Source organism: Phacochoerus africanus, chromosome 6 (genome assembly GCF_016906955.1).
Source record: "Phacochoerus africanus isolate WHEZ1 chromosome 6, ROS_Pafr_v1, whole genome shotgun sequence".
NCBI lineage: Eukaryota > Metazoa > Chordata > Mammalia > Artiodactyla > Suidae > Phacochoerus > Phacochoerus africanus.
Window position 1 is genome coordinate 83556269 of NC_062549.1, and position 21172 is coordinate 83577440.

Genomic DNA, 21172 nt, shown 5'->3' on the forward strand with positions numbered 1-21172 from the left:
CAAAACTCTTGCCCAGATATGTGCATGAATATATAAACAATCCAAAGACATATATAAATAAATCCATGTATTGTTTAGGGGGTATACACCTCTGTCAATAGACAGATGATTGATATGGTCTGGATCTTAAAATAACTGAAACACACGTCTCCCAAAAACTCTGCGAAAATACAAAGCTTATTACAGTATCAGTCTTCACTAGATTACAAGTTTTAGAAGCTGCATTCGATTTAAAAATAGTTTTTGGAAAAATATATCCCAAACATTAACACTATCCTGGAGTTAGAAAAACTGTAAATAGGGTGATAAATTGAGGTACCAGCGGTGAGATAAGGCCTTTGAGTCTGAGAGGCTACTTTCTGAAGTCAGAGTAGAGTGTGGTCTAAGAGACCTTCGAAAAAATGACTGCTTCACCCACCAAATCAGCATGTTGAGACACTGAAATACTCAAATCTGAGTGAGGACCATCTCTAAAAATTAAATATGTTTTGGATGAGCATCTTTCAGCAGAAGTGGGTGAAGAGGGGAGCAGCTATGTCCAGAAGAGGGTTGCTGATGAATCTCCTGCATTCTGCAAACAGAACCCTTAAAGCAAGAGCTATCCCACCCCTCCCGAGTCCAGGAGGAGAGGCTGGGTTTCCACTCAAGTGGGGAAAGCCAGGAAGGACGGTCTCATTATGTACCTTGCATATCACGATGCTCAAAGCACCTCCCAAGAGGTACCTAATCCATGCTTGAGGGCCCCCTTCTGGAAGGGCAAGCTTCCTTCCCCCAGGATAAAGCAGAGGGCAGGCATTGCTCAGGTTATTGTGCTCTGCTGCTTTCAAGAGGAGGAAATGCAGCCTGAAACCTGACACTCTGCCTCTCCAAAGGAGCTGCTCCCTGCCTCCTCCTCCTCAGCCGGTGAGCAGAGCTGCTTAACTCCCAGCATATCATCAACTAAGGAACTACCAGGCAGAGGGGAAAAGCTCCTGCTGCTGGAACGGACACATATTTTTTAATGTTTCAATAATTACCTCTTTTAGTGCAATGTTTTCAAAATCCGTTGGCCGGTTCAAATTTGGACAGAGCTGAAAGGCTGTCTCGTAATTTACAGAATTTCTTATGCTCTTCCATAACTTACAGGGTTTCTATTTCCAGCGATACTCTTTTGTTTCTAGCCACCTGAAATGAGTTTTTACTTACATTTGAGAACTGTGAAAACTTTAGAACAGTAAAAAGGCTATCCTTTTATGCAAAACAAATCAGATCAGCTCAATCCTAGTCCCCTTCTGAGGTCAGCGATAGAGATAGGTGGGTGTGGGCAGTGTCTGGGCTCCACAGGTGGACCAGTATCCCTGGGGAGTTGGCACCACTGCACATTGTTTTAAATACTTTTTTTTTTTTTTTAAACCACGTCCATCAAGTGACACAAACTCAAGCTGATTGATAAAAGCCTGCTGCCCTCAGATCCAGTCTCAGCTGGTGACGGCGTGGAGGTCGGGAAACTGCAACCTGTCTTCAGGCTAACTCCAGACCCTCAGCCCAGTCCGCTTCTGCGATGGCTTCCTGTGCTGCTGCTCCTATCATTGCAGCTACTTCCAAAGGGATGGCTCGAGCAGCAGTTTCATCACGAGGCACCATATGCTCTTCTTCACATTTTAATTTCCTGGACAGGGGTGTTATCCTGTGAACAGAGAGGGAAGGAGCAAATTAGGAAGAGAGGAGGGAAATCTGGACACTTTGCCTGTTTGCTTGGGGATACTAGGTTGGGGAATAACAGTAATAATGATGCTATGTGCCTGCCGTAGTTTTTCACATGTATCTGCTCATTCATTCCTCACGAAAGCAATATGGGCTTGGTACTTCTATTAGCCTTTTTTTTTTTGTCTTTTTGTCTTTTCTAGAGCTGCACCTGCAGCATATGGAGGTTCCCAGGCTAGGAGTCTAATCAGAGCTGTTGCTGCCGGCCTACGCCAGAGCCACATCAACGCCAGATCCGAGTAGCGTCTGCGACCTACACCGCAGCTCATGGCAATGCCGGATCCTTAACTTACTGAGCAAGGCCAGGGATCGAACCTGGAACCTCATGGTTCCTAGTCAGATTCATTAGCCACTGCGCCACGATGGGAACTCCAGCCCTGTTTTATAGTTAAGACAATTAAGGCACAAAGAGGTCAAGTGACTTACCCCAGGTCACACAGCTAGTAAGTGGTGGAGTCAGAATTTTTTTTTTTTTTGTCTTTTTAGGGCGGCACCCACAGCATATGGAAGTTCCCAGGCTAGGGGTCAAATTGGAACTGTAGCTACGAGCCTACAGCACAGCTGCAGCAATACCAGATCCGACCTCCACCACTACTCATGGCAACGCTGGATCCTTTAACCCACCGAGCAAGGCCAGGGATTGAACCTGCGTCCTCATGGGTACAAGCTGGGCTCGTTACTGCTGAGCCACGACAGGAACTCCTGGAATCAGAATTTAAATCTGGGGACCAGAACTTGAGCCTTCAATGACTAGGTGACACTGCCTATTCCATGATGCTTGGCTTCTCATGTCCTCCCTGCCCTAGCTCTTTACTGCCTCACTCATTCCATTCCATCATCCTGAAACACTGCTCAAGAGTCTTTGGCAGCATAAAAATGGCAAAAAAACAGAAAGATTCAAAAATAAAAAACTAGAAGGACAGAAAAATTGCTATTTATTTAATGTTCACGCAGAGGGTATTACTCTGAAGCTCCTTCTGTACCAGGAGCTGTACCAGGCCTCGCCAACATCAGTTCTCTAGCTCTACAGTGCGAAGTGTTCCTGTTGTGGCTCAGCGGTAAGGAACCCAACTAGGATCCATGAGGATGCAGGTTCGATCCCGGGCCTCACTCAGTGGGTTAAGGATCTGGTGTGGCCGTGAGCTGTGGTGTAGGTCACAGATGTGGCTCAGATCCTGTGTTGCTGTAACCATGGTGTAGGCTATCAGCTGCAGCTCCGATTTGACTCCTAGCCCTGGGAACTTCCACATGCCACAGGTGCGGTCCTAAATAGAAAAACAAACAAAAGAAAACAACCACAGTGCAAGCTAGTATGTGATATGAGCCATCCTAAGGGATGACAGGTAGTGTGAGGAGCTGGGACAATTTTTTTTTTTTTTTTTTGGTCTTCTTAGGGCCAAACCCGAGGCATATGGAGGTTCCTAGGCTAAGGGTTGAATCGGGACTGCAATTGCTGGCCACGGCCACAGCCACAGCAAAGAGGGATCTGAGCCGCGTCTGGCCTCCACCACAGCTCACAGCCATACCAGATCCTTAACCCACTGAGCGGGGTCAGGGATCGACCAGCATACTCATGGATACTAGTCAGATTTGTTTCCACTGAGTCACGATGGGAACTCCAGGGACAACGTTTGTTGTCAGAACAATCAGAGAAGGCCTACAAGAGGAGAGAGTGCAGTGAGAGGACCTCTGGTGGTGCAGGCACTTCAAGCAGAAGGGACAGAGGGAGCCTGGAGTGGGTGAGAGGATGCGTTGCTTATCGTGGAGCAGTGGGTGATGGTGGCCCTGGCCCCATCATGGGGGACAGGCAAAGGCTGGAGACACCCACAGAGTTCAGCATGCAGGAGTGTGAACTCAATTTTCCAGTGGTAGGGGTTTTGGGTGGGAGAGTGGCATTTCCAGGAAGATGAATATGGTGCTACTGTACTGGGTGGATCTGGAGACCAGGAATGCCATTAGAAGTGGTGATTGCAGAGATAAGGAAGAAGGGGGAGCACTGGGCTCAGGACAGCGGAGATGGAGGGGAAAGGGTGTGAAAGGCCCTCAGTGGGAAATTTCAGAAGACCTGGGGTCTGATTAGGTATGGGAGGGGAGGGGACAAAGAAAAAGAAGAAAACTAAGTACCTCTTGAGCAGAGGTGAGTAAAGGCTAGCAAAGGGATTGCAGATTTCAGCTGAATGGAGTGAAGACCTGGAAGAAACAAAGAGAACAGGAGTCTGCTTTGGGAAATGTAGAGTGTGAGGGACGGATGGGCCTCCGAGCTTGGAGGCCTGTCGGTGCATAGTCAGGACTGCGGTCAGGGCCTGCCTGGTGCAGTTGGAGGGGTCCGATAGGTAATGGTGAGGACCAGGTTACTGACAAATGGAGATGAAGCCTGGGAGTGGGGGCCAGAGGAGACCACTGTGGTCCAGATGTGGTGACTGCCCTAGGAGGCAGGGAGGCAGGGAGGGGACCGGGGCAACCCAGCCACACAGAGGCTTAAGGAAGGAGGTGGTTTCAAGGGCAGGTTGCCAGGGTCAGCTGCGTCACAGAGGCGAGGATGACAAGAACCGAGATAATGACTGGTCTTTGGTGGCTGTGAGGGCATTCGTGAGCTTCAAAGTCATTGCTAAGAGCAAGATCATAAGGGGAAACAAATGAGAGGGAGGCAGAGAGGATTGTGGGCGAGGAGGTGGAGAGCAGAGTGGAGAAGGGATATGTATATTTAGCAATTAAAAAAAATACATCTTTTAAAAAAATAACCACAGCTTAGTCCATCGAATCCAAATAGGACTGAAAATATGAACACTGAGTTGTTTACGGCGATGATGCTTATTAAGGAGAGAGGTGCAAAGAGGGAAATGAGGGTAGAGATTCAAAACTCAGCCTTGAAGAAGTTCCCGTCCTGGCTCAGTGATTAACGAACCTGACTAGCATCCATGAGGATGCAGGTTTGATCCCTGGCCTCACTCAGTGGCTTAAGGATCTGATATTGCCATGACCTGTGGTGTAGGTCACAGACATGGCTCGTATCCCGTGTTGCTGTGGCTGTGGTGTAGGCTGGCAGCTATAGCTCCTATTTGACCCCTAGCCTGGGAACCTCCATATGCTGCAGGTGGGGCCCTAAGAGGACAAAAAAACAGGAGTTCCCGTCGTGGTGCAGTGGTTAATGAATCCGACCAGGAACCATGAGGTTTCAGGTTCGGTACCTGCCCTTGCTCAGTGGGTTAAGGATCCGGCGATGCCGTGAGCTGTGGTGTAGGCCATCAGCTACAGCTCCAATTGGACCCCTAGCCTGGGAACCTGCATATGCCATAGGAGTGGCCCAAGAAATAGCAAAAAAAGACAAAAAAACAAAACAAAAGACAAAAAAACAAAACAAAACAAAAAAACCTCATAAACAAAAAGGATTTACTTTATAGCATGGGGAACATAGTCAATATCTTTTAATAACCTACAATGGAAAGAGTGAAAAAAAAAACAACATAAATATATACATGTATATACATATAATTGAATCACTTTGCTGTACAACTGAAACACACTGAAAATCAACTATACTTCAATTTTAAAAAAGGAAAAAAATTTATTCTCTATACTTCTATGTTGCCAAAATCTTTTTTTTTTTTTTTGTCTTTTTGCTATTTCTTTGGGCCGCTCTCACGGCATATGGAAGTTCCCAGGCTAGGGGTCGAATCGGAGCTGTAGCCCCCAGCCTACGCCAGAGCCACAGCAATGCAGGATCCGAGCCGCGTCTGCAACCTACACCACAGCTCACGGCAACGCCGGATCATTAACCCACTGAGCAAGGGCAGGGACCGAACCCGCAACCTCATGGTTCCTAGTCGGATTCGTTAACCACTGCACCACAACGGGAACGCCTATGTTGCCAAAATCTTTAAAATGAGAATGTATTCAATGCACTGTAGAATAAAAATTATTCTAGGCAATTTCACCAGTAATTTTATTTTATTTTATTGCTTTTTAGGGCTGCACCCACGGCATATGGAGGTTCCCAGGCCAGGGGTTGAATAGGAGCTATAGCTGCCAGCCTACACTGCAACCACGGCAAAGCAAGATCCTTAACCCATTGAGCTGGGCCAGGGATCGAACCCGAGTCCTCATGGATACTAGTCAGGTTTGTTAACAACTGAGCCACAAGGGGAACTCCCTAACCAGTAATTTTAGACATAGGCCAGTTGGAAAATGATTCTAACACATTATTACTTAAGTCATTAATGTATTAATTGACATTAATTAAACAAAAATAGACAAAAATAGTAGAAAGTCTATGCTACGTCTGCTTGCTTTTTGTGGCTGCAGCATGTGTGGCATATGGAAGTTCCCAGGCTAGGGGCTGAATCAGAGCTGCAGCTGCTGGCCTACGACACAGTCATAAAAGAGCAGGATCCAAGCTGAGTCTGGAAACTATTCCATAGTTCATGGCAATATCAGATCCTTGACACACTGAGCAAGGCCAGGGATCAAACTGGCATCCTTGTGGATACTAGTCAGGTTCATTACAGCTGAGGCACAACAGGAACTCCTGTGCCTACTTCTATTTTAAAACTACGATCTGAATCTAGGAGTTCCCGTCGTGGCTCAGTGGTTAATGAATCCGACTAGGAACCATGAGGTTGCGGGTTTGATCCCTGGCCTTGCTCATTGGGTTAAGGATCCAGCATTGCCGTGAGCTGTGGTGTAGGTTGCAGACGTGGCTCATATCCGCGTTGCTGTGGCTCTGGCGTAGGCTGGTGGCTACAGCTCCCATTCAACCCCTAGCCTGGGAACCTCCATATGCTGCAAGAGCAGCCCAAGAAATGGCAAAAAGACAAAAACAAACAAACAAACAAACACAAAAAAAACCTACAATCTGAATCTATAGATCAGACCTTTGTTCACCTTATCAAACTTTGCCAATTCCTCAGGAAAAGTAAATACATTGAAATACCCTAGTGAGTAGCATATTTTTTATTGGTATGCTGCAAGGGAAAAAGGGAAAGTTTAGATGTATAGTTTCTGAAAAAGATATATTTTCAACTAAATCTTTTTACTGTTTATTTGGCACCTCAAACACACACCTATCTCTATCCTTGTATATTAAAGAATTTAATATACTAAATCCTAAAGAATTTTTCAAGAATTTTTCAAGAATTTTTTCAAGAATCTGCATATTGTGAGAACCTGACATGTGCAATTAAATGAGAAATTAGACGCTGTTAAGCTTTTGTAAACAGGTAGCACCTTGCATTTAAGTAATAAAACCAGGAGTTCCTGTTGTGGCTCAGCGGAAACGAATCTGACTAGTATCCATGAGATGCAGGTTTGATCCCTGGCTTTGCTCAGTGGGTTAAGGATCCGGCATTGCCATAAGCTGTGGTGTGGGTTGCAGATGCAGCATGGATCCAACTTTACTATGGCTGTGGTGTAGGCCGGCAGCTGTAGCTCTGATTAGACCTCCTAGCCTGGAAACTTCCACAGATGTGGCCCTAAAAAGAAAAAAAAAAAAAAAGAAAAAAGAAAAAGAAAACGGTGTTTTAAAAATAAAAAATTCAATTTTTTTTACTATTACTCTATTAAAGAAAGCTTAATGAACATTTAAAAACAACAGGTTTACGACCTGAACACTACCGATTTGGATCATAAAAATACAGCCACAGAGAAGAAGGGCTGGAAGGATGTACACATGGCAGCCCTATGCAGTTCAGGCACGTCCTAAACAACAGCTCTCAGATGGCATTTTTGGAAAGCCACAGGCTCTGATTCTGTTCAGCCAATTTTGTACTTACAAATCACTTCATTAAGTCATTTTAAGGATCTAGATGTTTACCATGGTAAAAACCACACAAAACAAAACCCAAATCGTTAAGGATCCAGCATTGCTGTGAGCACTGGTGTAGGTCACAGATGCAGCTTGGTTCTGGCGTTGCTGTGGCTGTGGCATAGGATAGCAGCTGTGGCTCCAATTCAACCCCTAGCCTGGGAACCTTCATGTGTCACCGGTGCGGCTCTAAAAAGCAAACAACAACAACAACAACAAAACAAACCCCAAATCATCCATGGTTGGGTCACAGGGAAGGGGAAAGTCAGAGGGAGCCCAGGCAGGGCCTCACAGAGGGTTTGGAATCTTTGTTTTGAAGTCCTGGAAAGCCATGGGAAAAGGGGGTACTGGGTTGTATTCTCCCCTAAAGGTAGGTTCAATCCTGATCTGCACCCCGCCGCCCCCCACCCCCCCGCCTGCCCCCGGCCCTGTGAATGTGACCTTATTTGGGGGCTTTGCAGATATAATTAAGGATCTCAAGATGAGATCATTCTGGACCAAGGGTGAGTCCCCATCCAATGATTGGTGACCTTACAAGAGAAAGGAGAGAGAGTTTTGAGACAGAGGCAGAGGTTGGATGATGAGTCTACAAGCAGAGTGACAGAAGCAGGAAGAGGCAAGGGAGGATTCCCAGGGTTGCTGGCAGCCCCCAGAACTTAGGGGACAGGTATGGAATGGCCTCTTTTTCGGGGCTCTGGAGGGAATCAACCCTGACAAGACCCTGACTTTGGAGTTTGAAGCTGCTAATTTGTAGGAATTTGTTACGGCAGCCCTAAGAAACTAACACAAGAGGTGTGTAATTTTAGCAATGAGTGAACACACACACCCCCTCTGGTTGCTGTACAGAGAACGATGACTATGCAGGCAGAAAAAGTAGAAGGTGGAAGCAGGAACCCAGAGAAGAGGTGATGCAGTCAGAAGCTGATGGTGGCTTGAGTGAATAAATGAATGAATGAACTAACTAGAAGGGAAGAGGGAAACACCGGAGGCTGACTTTGTTGATGAGACTGGCCGGGGTGGTGATAGGGGTGTGGACAGAGAGCTTTTCTTGTGGAACTTCTAAGTCTCAACAAAGCTGGTCCTGCTCCTGCACCACAGGTAGGTGAATTCAAGGTGGGCTTCCCAGGAGTGGTGGGAGAAGCCAGGTAAAAGGCCAGTGAATGTGGGCCCAGCAGGAGGGAAGGGACCAAGGCCTGTGCATGGATGGAACATAAAGCCTCCTTTAAGGGACCAACGCAAAAGCCGCCTTTGCCTGGAAGCTCCTCTCCTCCAGCATTCTCCACATGCAAACTGTTTTTCTGATTTCTGTGCCAGGCTGCCCTAAGAGAAGCCCCGCCCATTGCTATGCTTTTTTTTTTTTTTGTCTTTTTGCCTTTTCTAGGGCCACTCCTGCAGCATATGGAGGTTCCCAGGCTAGGGGTCAAATCAGAGCTGTAGCTGCTGGCCTATGCCAGAGCCACAGCAACTTAGGATTGGAGCCTCATCCGCAACCTACACCACAGCTCACGGCAACGCCGGATCCTTAACCCACTGATGCAAGAACAGGGATCAAACCCGCAACCTCATGGTTCTTAGTTGGATTCGTTAACCACTGAGCCACGACGGGAACTCCCTGTTATGCTTTCTTTAATGTGCCCTAAGGAGCTGGTCTCATGCGCTAGACTGTAAGGGATTTTTTTTTTTCCTTTTTAGGGCACAACTGTGGCACACTGGGGTTGAATTAGAGCTACAGCTGTCAGCCTACACCACACCGATCTGAGCTGTGCCTGCGACCTACACCACAGCTCAGGGCAATGCTGGATCCTTAACCCACTGATCGAGGACAGGGATCGAACTTGCGTCCTCATGGATATTAGTGGGGTTCTTAACCTGCTGAACTACAATGGGAACTCCTAGACTGTGAGTTTTATATGGAAAGGAGCACCCCCTTTTCCTTTCAGAACCCTCATTACAGCAAGGCCAGCCCAGGACGCTGCCACGGCAGGCCTGTCACACCCAGAAGGGCATCAGACCTCCAAGGCAGCACCAAGAAAGAGAGCATGAGACACACTTCCCCTTCTGGTCCTTTTGTCCCCTCCCCCAGGGACAGCTGGTCTCACTCTGGTGCCTTTGTTACTGCACACTCAGCTGATGGTGATGGAGCATAAGGAACAGGGGAGGGACAAAGGATGCACTGGCCTGGCCCTGCCCTGTCAGGGTGGGGGGACAAGCTGGGCCACCTACCTCTGTCTTGAGAACCTCACTGCTGGTGTCCGGCTGGGTATGGCTGGTGCCAGGGTTGCAGCCTGGCTCAAGGCCGGTCCCCTCATCTTGGTTTTCCATGCTGGTCTCCTGCTCTGAGCTGTGGCCCCCCTCCACTTCTCCAGGGAGACTCTTCGGAGTCTCCTCTGCCCCAGCTCCCTCCTCCGGCCCCTTTGTGTTTGGGCCCCTCTGTCCGGGCTCCTCCTCTCCACTTGCCGCCTTCTCCTTCACCTCTGAGGGCTCTTCCGTCTGCCCTCCGGCTGGTTTCTCCTCCGTGGGACTCCCACTTGCATCCTCTCCCTCTGGGCTGGAGGCTTGGGCTGGACGCTGGCCCGCCCCCTCCTTGGAGTTCCCCATGGCCTTCTCGGGCTGCTGGGCTTCCTCTGCTGCCCTGCCCTTCTCTGGCTTCTCTGTCCTGCTGGACATCCGGCTCTGAGGAGGGGATCCTGGGGCCTTGCCCTTGGCTGGGAACACCTCATCCCCGTTTTCTTCCTTGGCACCGTTCTCCTGGGAGGACTCCACTGCCCTGAAGTCCCCCAGGTCCCCACAGTCCGACTGGGACCTTCGGAATCGCCTGGAGGGAGGGCGCCTTTTAATGGAGCCCCTCGTCCGCACCTGGAAGAAAGGGTCAAGAAAAATGATCTCACCTGTGAAAAAGGCCGAGGGGAGGACCACGTCTTCTTTTAATGCCAGGCTCATGCACTGCTTCGCAAGCCCACCTGAGGATTATTTGATTTTCAAGGAATATGTACCATCCATTGCTGCTTTTTTTTTTTTTTTTTGGTCTTTTTTCTAGGGTAGCACCCACAGCATATGGAGGTTCCCAGGCTAGGAGTCTAATCAGAGCTGTGGCTGCCGGCCTACGCCAGAGCCACAGCAACGCAGGATCCAAGCCGCGTCTGTGACCTATACCACAGCTCATGGCAATGCCAGATCCTTTACCCACTGAGCAAGGCCAGGGATCGAACCCGCAACCTCATGGTTCCTAGTCGGATTTGTTAACCACTGCGCCACAACGAGAACTCCATTGCTGTTTATTATAGGTTAATGTCCTACAGGATTGTGGGATTACATGTTAACGGCAGATTTTGCGTGTGTGAAGATGAAAATGTTTTCTATTATAAAAGGTAACGTATGATTTTATTGGCCTGTAAAACACCAATCAATTTGGTGTCTGACAGCAATTTTAACATCTGTCCTTTTTTTTTTCTTTTTGGCCGTGCCCTCAGAGACCAGGGATCAAACTTGTGCCACAGCAGTGACAACACCAGATCTTAACTGCTAAGTTCCCACCAGGGAACTCCAAATTTGTTTTTTGTTTGTTTGTTTGTTTTGTCTTTTGTCTTTTTAGGGCCACACCCATGGTATATGGAGGTTCCCAGGCTAGGAGCTATAGCTGTCAGTCTACACCAGCCTACGCCACAGCCACAGCAATGCTGGATCCTTAACCCGCTGAGCGACGCCAGGGATCGAACCCACAACCTCATGGTTCCTAGTCGGATTCATTTCTGCGGTGCCATGACAGGAACTCCCCTTTGGGTGTTCTTTGAATGAGCATTACCATCCTATAGGTTTCCTTGTAAATTAACAAGTTGGAGAAAATCTCTATTTTGAACAAAAGTAATGTTTTAAGAGTTCCTGTTGTGGCTCTGCAGGTTATGAGCCTAACTAGTACCCATGAGGACGCAGGTTGGATCCCTGGCCTTGCTCAGTGAGTTAAGAGTCCAGCATTGCTGTGAGCTGTGGTGTAGGCCGGTGGCTGCAACTCCGATTGGATCCCTAGCCTGGGAACTTCTATATGCCAAGGGTGCAGCCCTAAAAAAAACAAACAAAAGGAGTCATGTTCTGTTGTTGGTGGTGGGTTTTTGTTTTTTGTTTGTTTGTTTGTTTGTTTGCTTTTTAGGGCCACACTGGAGGCATATGGAGGTTCCCAGGCTAGGGGTCCAATCGGAGCTACACCACAGCCATAGCAACGCAGGATCCTTAATCCACTGCGCAAGGCCAGGGATCAAATCTGCAACCTCATGGTTACTAGTCAGATTCTCTTCTGCTGCACCACAACAAGAACTCCAAAAGAGTCATGTTTTAACATTTTGAAAATTCTCTGACAAAGGTGAACCCAACAGAGAAGAGAGTTAGGGGCCTGTAGGAGGCCTCACCCCACTACAGGGACCTTGTGGGTGTGGAGTCAGACAATTGGTGACTAGCTTCCCCCCATCCCAGCTCAGCCCTCCCCACCTCCCCAAAGCTGGCTAACCCTGGGAGGGTTGAGCAGCCAGAGTCCTTTGCTTTCTGGGAGGCAGGTCCATCTGTAGCAGAAGCCACGCCTTAGAAGCACCGAACAGAGCTGCCAGAAATCATTTCCTCTCTGTGAAGTGTGTGAACCTCAGAACCAGGCCTCACCTCTGTCCGCTGGACTTTGTCACAAATTCAATGGGCCTGTTTATATGGGATGGCCTACTTAAGTGATGTGTCCTTTAACAATTTCTGTGCATATTAGCCTGCCAGGCAGGCTAGGTGGGTGCTAGACTTGTTAAAAAACAGTTCTGGGAAGTTCCCGAGTGTCACAGTGGGTTATAGATCTGGCGTTGCTGCAATTGCAGCGCTGGCTTGATCTCTGGCTGGGAACTTCCATGTTCTGTGGGCATGGCCAAAAAGCCCCCAAACAAACAAACAAAAAAACCCCAAACCCCACCAAAACCCAGCTCTGACTACAGCTCAGATGTGTCCTCCTTTCTCCAGGACAGCAGGGTGGAGATAATTCAGGTTTGTACAGTTCCCACACACCACAAGGCTTAGGACCCAGAACTTACCTTGTTGTAACAGGGCAGATGGCTGCCTTCAGGAGGCTGGTCGAAGCTGACGGGTGGTTCCTCAGGCTCGCTGGCCCGAGAGCGCACGCCAGGGCTGCTGGGGGTAGAAGGTGGGCTGTGAAATGGTGACACCATGGCCTTGAGACCAGGACTCTTGGGTGAGGCCCCAGGCAGCAGGGCAGCTGGATCAAAGGCTAAATTGGCCTGTCAGGAAAAGATGAAGAATTTCAAACAAGGGTGAGAAAATGAGAATTTCTACCCTAGCCTGTTGGTTACCTGGCCTCCCCTTGCTAACCCACTATCCACTGTCAATTCAGAACCTGCTCCTGGAAGCACATCCTGCTCCTGCAGTCTATCCCTTGCTACCTAGCTTCCCCAGGCTGCATTCTATAATGTCCAGGAAGTATTGATTTGATCCTATAAAAATGCATTGGAACAGGAGTTCCCATCATGGCGCAGTGGTTAGCGAATCCGACTAGGGACCATGAGCTTGCGGGTTCCATCCCTGCCCTTGCTCAGTGGGTTAACGATCCAGCGTTGTCATGAGCTGTGGTATAGGTTGCAGATGCGGCTCAGATCCTGCGTTTCTCTGGCGTAGGCCAGTGGCTACAGTTCCGATTGGACCCCTAGCCTGGGAACCTCCATATGCCGCGGGAGCGGCCCAAGAAATGGCAAAGAGACAAAAAAAAAAAAAATGCATTGGAACAGTCCTGATTTGTAGACAAAGAGCCAAAGCTAGCACCTGCAGGCTCCAGGATCTCATGCTAAGTCAGCTTCCTTTACCATCTTTCAGAGTCAATAGTAGTTACTGCTTCCTGGATGCCTACTCTTTGCCAGACTTGTGCCATTTCCCCCTCTACAGCAACCCTAAATGTTCAGTTCTGATCTCATTGCACGAATTAGCAAAGCATTTAAGGAGTCCACCCTGGGATTCAAGCCAGGTCTGTTTGTCCCTCAGCCTCCAAGTATAGGGTCTCCCTTGGTAGATGACAGGAGTGGTGGACATAGCAGACTTCAGAGCCCTTCCAGCAGAGCAGATGCTAGGACATGTCCCCACTCGGGGCACTGACATACAGGTGAAACCAGACTAAAATGAACCCTGAGGGCAAGCAAAGGGGAGGGGTTACCCAAAGGTAACTGAGGCCTGAGGGAGTCTTGAGTGTGGTGGATGGTTCCTAGTGCCTTGAGGAAGGTGGTGGTGCAGATGTCTACGGAGGGACTAAGCATGGGCCTCCCTGGTCCTCTCTAGCGCCATCTAGGGGCACTCGCTCCTCTGCATTTCCAAATCATTGCACAGCTGCATCCTCCATAACAGGAGAGCCAGCACCAAGGCCTCACAGGGAAGGGACCAGGCTTGAGGGGGCCAGATGGTGCTCTCCACGCAGATACACCCGCCTTCAAATATTGGCTCTTTCACTTCACAGCTGTGTGACCTAGAGTGAGTCCAGTAGCCTTCTTGAGTTTCGTACTCTTTATTTGTCCAATCCACTGAGCCTGACCTTCAGAGTGTTTTATGATCTGGTCCCATTTTTCTCTCCTGCTTTTATCCAACTCACCCTTCACTCACACCCTCTCCCTCCCTCCGTGCCAGTTAAGGCTCTGTCATCCAGGAGGACCCCTACATATACTTTAGGACTTGCAGTGTATCAGACATTATACCTGCTTAGGATGATATTTGTATTTCTATTGTGATTTTAAGAAAGAACTTATAATATAGACTTGCATCTATATTAATTAATAAGGTTGCATCATGGTAAAAGTTAAAAACTTAAAAGTTAAAGAGCAACACTGTGAGCCCAAGCTACGTCTAAAAGCAGCATATGGTGGGTACAAAGGGACAGGTTTGGACCTCAGACGCTGTGGAAGGTGATGCACAGGGATGGCTGGATGGCTCAGAAAGGCTTCATGGCAGAGGGGATGTCAACTGGATATTAAAGGAGGTCTTCCTTCCCCGTCAATGTCAAGCTGGGAAGTTCCTCTATAAGATTGTTCGAAAATAATATGGGAATTGGTACAATCACTATGGAAAACAGTATGGAGGTGCCTCAGAAAACTAAATATAGAACCACCATATGACCCAGAAATCCCACTCACCATATGACCCAGAAATCCCACTCATGGGCATATATCCAGACAAAACTTTCTTTGACAAAAATACAGGCACCCATATGTTCATTGTAGCATATTCACAATAGCCAATACATGGAAACAACCTAAATGTCCATTGACAGATGAATGGATTAAGAAGATGTGGTATATATACACAATGGAATACTACTCAGCCATAAAAAGAACAAAATAATGCTATTTGCAACAACATGGATGGAATTAGAGACTCTCGTACTAAGTGAAGTAAGTCAGAAAGAGAAAGACAAATACCGTATGATATCACTTATGTCTAGAATCTAGTATATGGCACAGATGAACATTTCCACAGAAAAGAAACTCATGGACTTGGAGAACAGATATGTGGTTGCCAAGGGGGAGGGAGAGGGATTGGGATGGACTGGAAGTCTGAGGTTAATAGATGCAAACTATTGCATTTGGAGTGGATAAACTATGAGATCCTGCTGTATAGCCCTGGGAACTATATCCAGTCACTTGTGATGGAACATGCTGGAGGATGATGTGAGAAAAAGAATGTACATATATATGTGTGACCAGGTCACTTTGCTACACAGTAGAAAATTGACAGAACACTGTAAGCCAACAGTAATGGAAAAAAAAAACACATTAAAAAATGGAAAAAGAAAATAAAATGGGTCTTGCTAGCCAGCAGAAACCTTCAGCTTTGAATTATGGACTACTCTAAAGAGGAAAAATCATAATTCCTAACTCATCCAGTAGAATATCTAGAAGAAAAATCAAGCAGATAATATATTTCTTAGTTTTTCCCCCACATTTATTTCTAACGAAGTAAGGTTTCTATGGGATTTGGCCAAATTATAGCCTTTTGCTGACATTCTTCATGAGATTAAACCATTAGAGATCAAAATCTCATTCTCAGGTTGCTATGTTTCCAAAAGAGGTTTATTTATGACTGGAAAGGGGAAGACCAAGACTGCAGGGTACCCAGCATTTGGGAACTGCTTTCTGGCACTTGGCTGAAGGGTCTGGTGGGCTTCAAGGAGGCAGGGGTAGCTGTCCTGGGCTGTACCCCCTTGGATGGCTGCTTAGGAGAGGTGTCCAGGTCCAGGGCTCCCTTCTGAGAGCTCTCTGTTATGTATATGGGAGTTCTGCAGCCTCCTACAGTGATGAATAGGTCACTCCCTTCCTGCTTCTCAGTATAAATTAAACTTCAGGGGAGACTCCCCCCCACCCTCCACAGGGAAGGCTCATGACTGAAACCAGAGATGCTTTCCAGAACCCCAAATCAGGCCCTGGGCCCTCCCGTGGCTGGGATGCACAGAGGCTGTGGCTACTTGTTTTGACACACCCCTAGTAACTACAGCTTCAGAGGCAGAGGAGCCAATTTTATTAGGTGAGCCCCAGTGGGAGGATCCAGTGCATGAGAGCTGTGCTATTCTCCTGCGTGAGCACCTTCTCCAGGCCCGACACACCATGCCTGCCCCTCCTCTGCGCTTTAGCTCACGTTATTCCCACACCAGGAGCACCTTCCGCCCACCTTTCCAGCCATCATTTTTTGTTTGTTTGTTTTTTAGGGCTGCACCTTCAGCATATGGAAGTTCCCAGGCCAGGGGCTGAATCAGAGCTGCTGGCCTACATCACAGCCACAGCAATGCCAGATCCGAGCTGCGTCTGTGACCTACTCCACAGCTCATGGCAATGCTGGATCCTTAACCCACTGAGCGAGGCAAGCGATGGAACTGGCAACCTCATGGTTCCTAGTCGGATTCATTTCCGCTGCGCCATGACGGGAATTCCCAATATACATCTTTTATTGTATCACGTGTGAAAGTCTTATCTCCCCTACAAGACTGTGAGATCAAGTGTAGTGTCATATGCTTCATTTACATGCTAGGAAAGCCAGCCCAGCTGTGGGCACATGGACGAGGGCTCCAGGTGTACGAGGTGCTTGGTGCAGAGGTAGAGCGGAATGCTCTGGCCACAACAGTGTAGTGTCCAGGACCTGAACTTCAGCCCTGTTAAAGGCTGAAATCATGTGTGTCTACATTCAGGCCTTGGAAAGGACTTGGCTATTTCTGGAGCATTTCTTGCACTATCATGTCTTTTTCCCCTAAGACTTAAAAAAACTTTTTTTTTTAATATATAAACTTTTTTTTACATTTTATTTTTAAAATTTAATTTTATTGGAGTATTATTATATTAGATTCAAGTGTACAGCAAAGTAAATCAGTCATACGTATAAATACATCCATTTCTTTTTCCCATATAGGTTATTACAAACTATTGAGTAGATTTTCCTGTGTTGTAGAGTAGATTCTTGTTAATCTTCTATTTTATACAGTAGTGTGTATATGTATATTTCCACCTTCCAAATTCTTTGCTTCCCCCAACTCACATAAGACTCTTGAGACACCCTATTATCCTCAGCCTTCTCTTGGGCGTGTTAAGGACATAACCTCCTGTTTGATATGGTCATTTATTTTAGTGTTTTTGCCTCCAGGTAGAGCTCCTCACCCTTCAGGGCAATTTGATCACTAGCTGGTTATCAGAGGTCAGCCATCCAGGTGACACAGAGGACTAACCCTAGGAGCCCCAAAGACATGCAAATGTTGGATAAGAGGTGGGGTTGGATACGAGGTAGCAATAGGTAGCCATTCTGAACTTACCTGAAGCTTCTCAATCAGAGGCGAGCTCTTCACCTTCATTTTAGGAGGGTGGTTTGCAGTGGGTGGTGACTTCTATAAAAGCAAATAGACCAAAACAACCAAATAAGTAAGGTGAAGGGAGGTAGAGCTCTGGCTGGGGCCCAGAAGCCACAACTGGAATAAGAGAAGAAATAGATGGTTTTGCCGCTTCACAGCTTAGCTCCCGAAGCCCCCTTACCTCATCAGGTCCTGGGCGGCAGGCTGCCCTCCTCTCCCTCCCACATCTTACCACTAATAATACCACTTGAATCTATGAATCAGAGCAGGCAGGGCGTCTGAAACACAAGGGGTCTCCTGGAAGAATGGCTTCGTGGTCATTACAGGGGAGCAGACTATCTCCGAGGGGGACAAGATCTTCACCTCAAGACCTTCAACAACATGAGCCAACAATTGGAGGGGATTTCAAAAAGAAACAAACAAGAGACAAGAAACCCCAGAGTCAGAGTGAAACCTGACAGAGGTGTTAAAATTCTTCTTATGAACTTATAGTATTTTGGAAAACCCCACAGAGAGTGTTGTTTGTTTGTTTTACAATAGTGTTATTTATAAATTATCCACTTTCTAAAACACCGACTATTCATTCTGAATAGTTTATTGAGCATCTACCACATTCCGGGCATCGTGTTGGTTATACAAAGATAAATGTGATTAGGAGTTCCCTTCATGGCTCAGTGAGCGTTAACGAACCCGACTGGTATCCATTAGGATGCAGATTTGATCCCTGGCCTCACTCAGTGGGTTAAGGATCTGGTGTTGCCATGAACTGTGGTGTAGGGCACAGACATGGCTCAGATCCTGCGTTGCTGTGGCTGTGGTGTAGGCTGGCAGCTGTAGCTCCAATTCAACCCATAGCCTGGGAACCTCCACATGCCTCAGGTATGGCCCTTAAAAGACAAAAGACCACAAAAAAAAAAAAAAAGAATATGATTAGTCCCTGCCCTCTAAAAGCAGTCAATGTTTTATATGTGTGTATGTATATATATATATATATATATGTTTTATATATATATTCATAATCCATATAATCCATATAATGCTATTAGCAGTTGGAGATATTTTTGTGATGAATATAGATCAGGAATCTTTCCCATATCTAAAAAGAGCGACACTTCCTTGTTTTTTGTAAAATCCCTGCAACTTGATTCTAGTTCCTCAGATATATGGATCCTCAACATGTAGGAATGATGACAGTGATGATGAGGATGAAGACGAAGATGAAGATGACTTCCATGTTGCTGGACAGAGATGAGGGCAGAAAAAGGATTTTCCTATAGTTTGGGGACACTGACCCTTGCACCCATGTACTAATTTACTTGAGTCACAAGAAGACTAACACCAAGTTCTTATAAATATTCTGAGATGTTGATTAGGTTGACTGTATTTTAGTGATGCAAGAAGAGAGACTTACTCAACTAAACTCCCTGTGACCTTTTTAAGGCCCAGCATTAAGGGAGAGGTGCTGGAGTGAGACAGTCACCCTCTGGGACTCAGGAGCACCCCCTTCTGGCTCCTTCTAACTTTGGCAGGTGCCAGATGGATGCCCTGGCCTCCCAACCAAGACCCAGGTGGGTGAGTGGGTTGAAGTAAGTGATTCTAAGGACGCCTCCTCCAGCTCTCAGGTGCCTCTGGCTCTGTGAATCTACACCGTCAGACGCACTTCCAGAGTGGCCAGTCTTTCAAGGAGCCTTATGTCCAACTTGAGTACAAAGAGCTTCCAGCCAAACTCCATTATCCTAAATTTCTAGGCTTTACAGTGGAGGTCACATGAGCCAGTGTCTCTGAAGATATTGTTTTATTAACTGCAGCAACAATTGTGTTGACGAAGCTCATTTTATGCAATACTTAAAACTCTTCTCTTATGAAACTGAGCATTATCTTCTGAAGAGAGTAGACATTCAATAAATACAGCTCCTTCACCATAGGAAGGTGCTGAGAACCCAGTTCATCGTCCACAAAATCGTTGTTGACTTGAATGGAACTGCAAAACAGGAAGAATCCAAAACAGCCACCCATGCAGTTTCCTGGGAATGCCAGTAGGTGGCAGTATTTCCTTTATGGCTTAACAACCGGCTCCAGGCCAGTGGCTGAGGCTAATACAGTTGGTGGAGAAAAGCCAACCTTAACATCTTTCTATATATATATGTATGTATGTCCATATATGACATTCTTATAATGTCTAGAAATTACAGACAAGATTTTTCAAATGGAAATGTTTTTCAGCCCTTCTCTGGGCAGGCCAGGTGGAGACAGCAGCCACATTAAACATGTTTTTGGGTGGGTCCTCCAGGACACTTATCAGCCAGGGCTGGCCTCAGGGACCCAGGCCTGTCTCTGTGCAGGCAAAGGGAGGGGGCAGGGATGAAGAAGGAATGGGAGAACCCTTTCCAGCTCTGTGCATTGGGCACCCAGGGGTAGCCTGACTGGGGCCCGTCCTGCAGGCCCCCAAGGCTCCAAGCATTAGGGCTCCTGTAGGCTGTGCTATGTGAGAACAGAAGGAGAAGTATGGGCAGCAGCCTCCATCCAACCTTGCTCGTTTTATTTTTTATTTTGTGACTTCTGTCTTTTCAGGGCCGCATTCATGGCATATGGAGGTTTCCAGGCTAGGGATCAAATCAGAGCTGTAGCTGCTGGCCTACACCACAGCCACAGCAATGCCAGATCCAAGCCGAGCCTGCAACCTACACTACAGCTCACAGCAATGCCGGATCCTTAATCCACTGAGTGAGGCCAGGGATGGAACCCGCATCCTCATGGATGCTAGTCAGGTTCGTTAAGCACTGAGCCACGACAAGAACGCCTCATTTTATTTTTATGTGAATTTCGTAGTGACAAAAACTCACTGATCCCTGGAAGCAATGCCCTTCCCATGGTGCAAAAAGCTGATCCCTCTAAGCTGGAGTATAAAATCCACCCTCCCATTCATCCAGTGCCCCCAGGGGTTGAAACAAGTAAACATATTTCTCTCAGAGCCACTGAACTAATCTGACTCACTCCACTTTTATCCAGGGAATAAATGCCCCTATCCAGCCCCCATCACCTGTCTGGTTAGTGTCCTTTGTCCCATTTTATAAAAAGGGAAGCAACTCAGTGCAGTGCAGTTACTTCCCCAGGGCAGTAGGGGGCAGCCTCACAGTAGGGTCCTAATGGCCATGGCCTTAGCCTGTTGGCTAACATGGACTTCAAGCCCAGAGGGTGAAGGTCAGAGAAGTTGACCTGTGGTGGTAAAGAGAAGTTGTTGATATGTACTTGGTCAGGACATCGGCTGGTGACCCTATGAAGCCACAGAATCATAAGGTCAGCACATGAAGGGATCCCAACAAAAACTTAATGTTTTTAAAACTGTGCTTCTTGGGGGGTTCTCATCCGAGAAGGCCCCGCCCCCACCACCCCGTTCAGTGTGGGGAAGTATTTTCAGAGCACATGGGGCTCTAGACCCCGCCTCCCACCTTCCCACTTGACCAGGGGATCTGAGTTTCTGTTTTATCTGATGGGCTTCTGCTTGTGCCTTAGGTTGACACAGTTTGAAAACTGTTGATCTAATTCAAATATTTCACTTTATAGGTGAGAAAATGTAGCACCAAGAGGCTTGCCCACCCTCGTGGCTATCCAGTGTCCGTTGTCAGGATACTGGTCCCCAAAAAGAACAAGGGGAGAGAGGTGGTCACGACAGGGTGTGGGAACTGGACTGTTTTTGGTTTGCTTGCTCTGTTTTGGGGCTGGCCTCCAGGCTGAATGAGAGAACATGCAAATCCATTTCTGGCAGAGACCATGACCACAGTGAA

At 47.3% G+C, this 21172-nt stretch overlaps 1 protein-coding gene across 2 annotated transcripts in view; it reads right to left on the reverse strand.

The window, feature by feature from the left end:
* Positions 1-52: 52 nt before the first annotated feature.
* RCSD1 (RCSD domain containing 1) overlaps positions 53-21172 on the reverse strand; it is a 75584-nt gene continuing 54464 nt past the window's right edge. For both annotated transcript variants that reach the window (XM_047784001.1, XM_047784000.1), the window contains 4 exons: positions 17352-17423; positions 12598-12801; positions 9767-10399; positions 53-1666 (listed from right to left, as the gene is read on the reverse strand). In XM_047784001.1, the coding sequence (XP_047639957.1) occupies positions 1634-1666; positions 9767-10399; positions 12598-12801; positions 17352-17423 (942 nt within the window). In that variant the 3' untranslated portion in view covers positions 53-1633. The remainder of the gene's footprint in view (positions 1667-9766; positions 10400-12597; positions 12802-17351; positions 17424-21172) is intronic.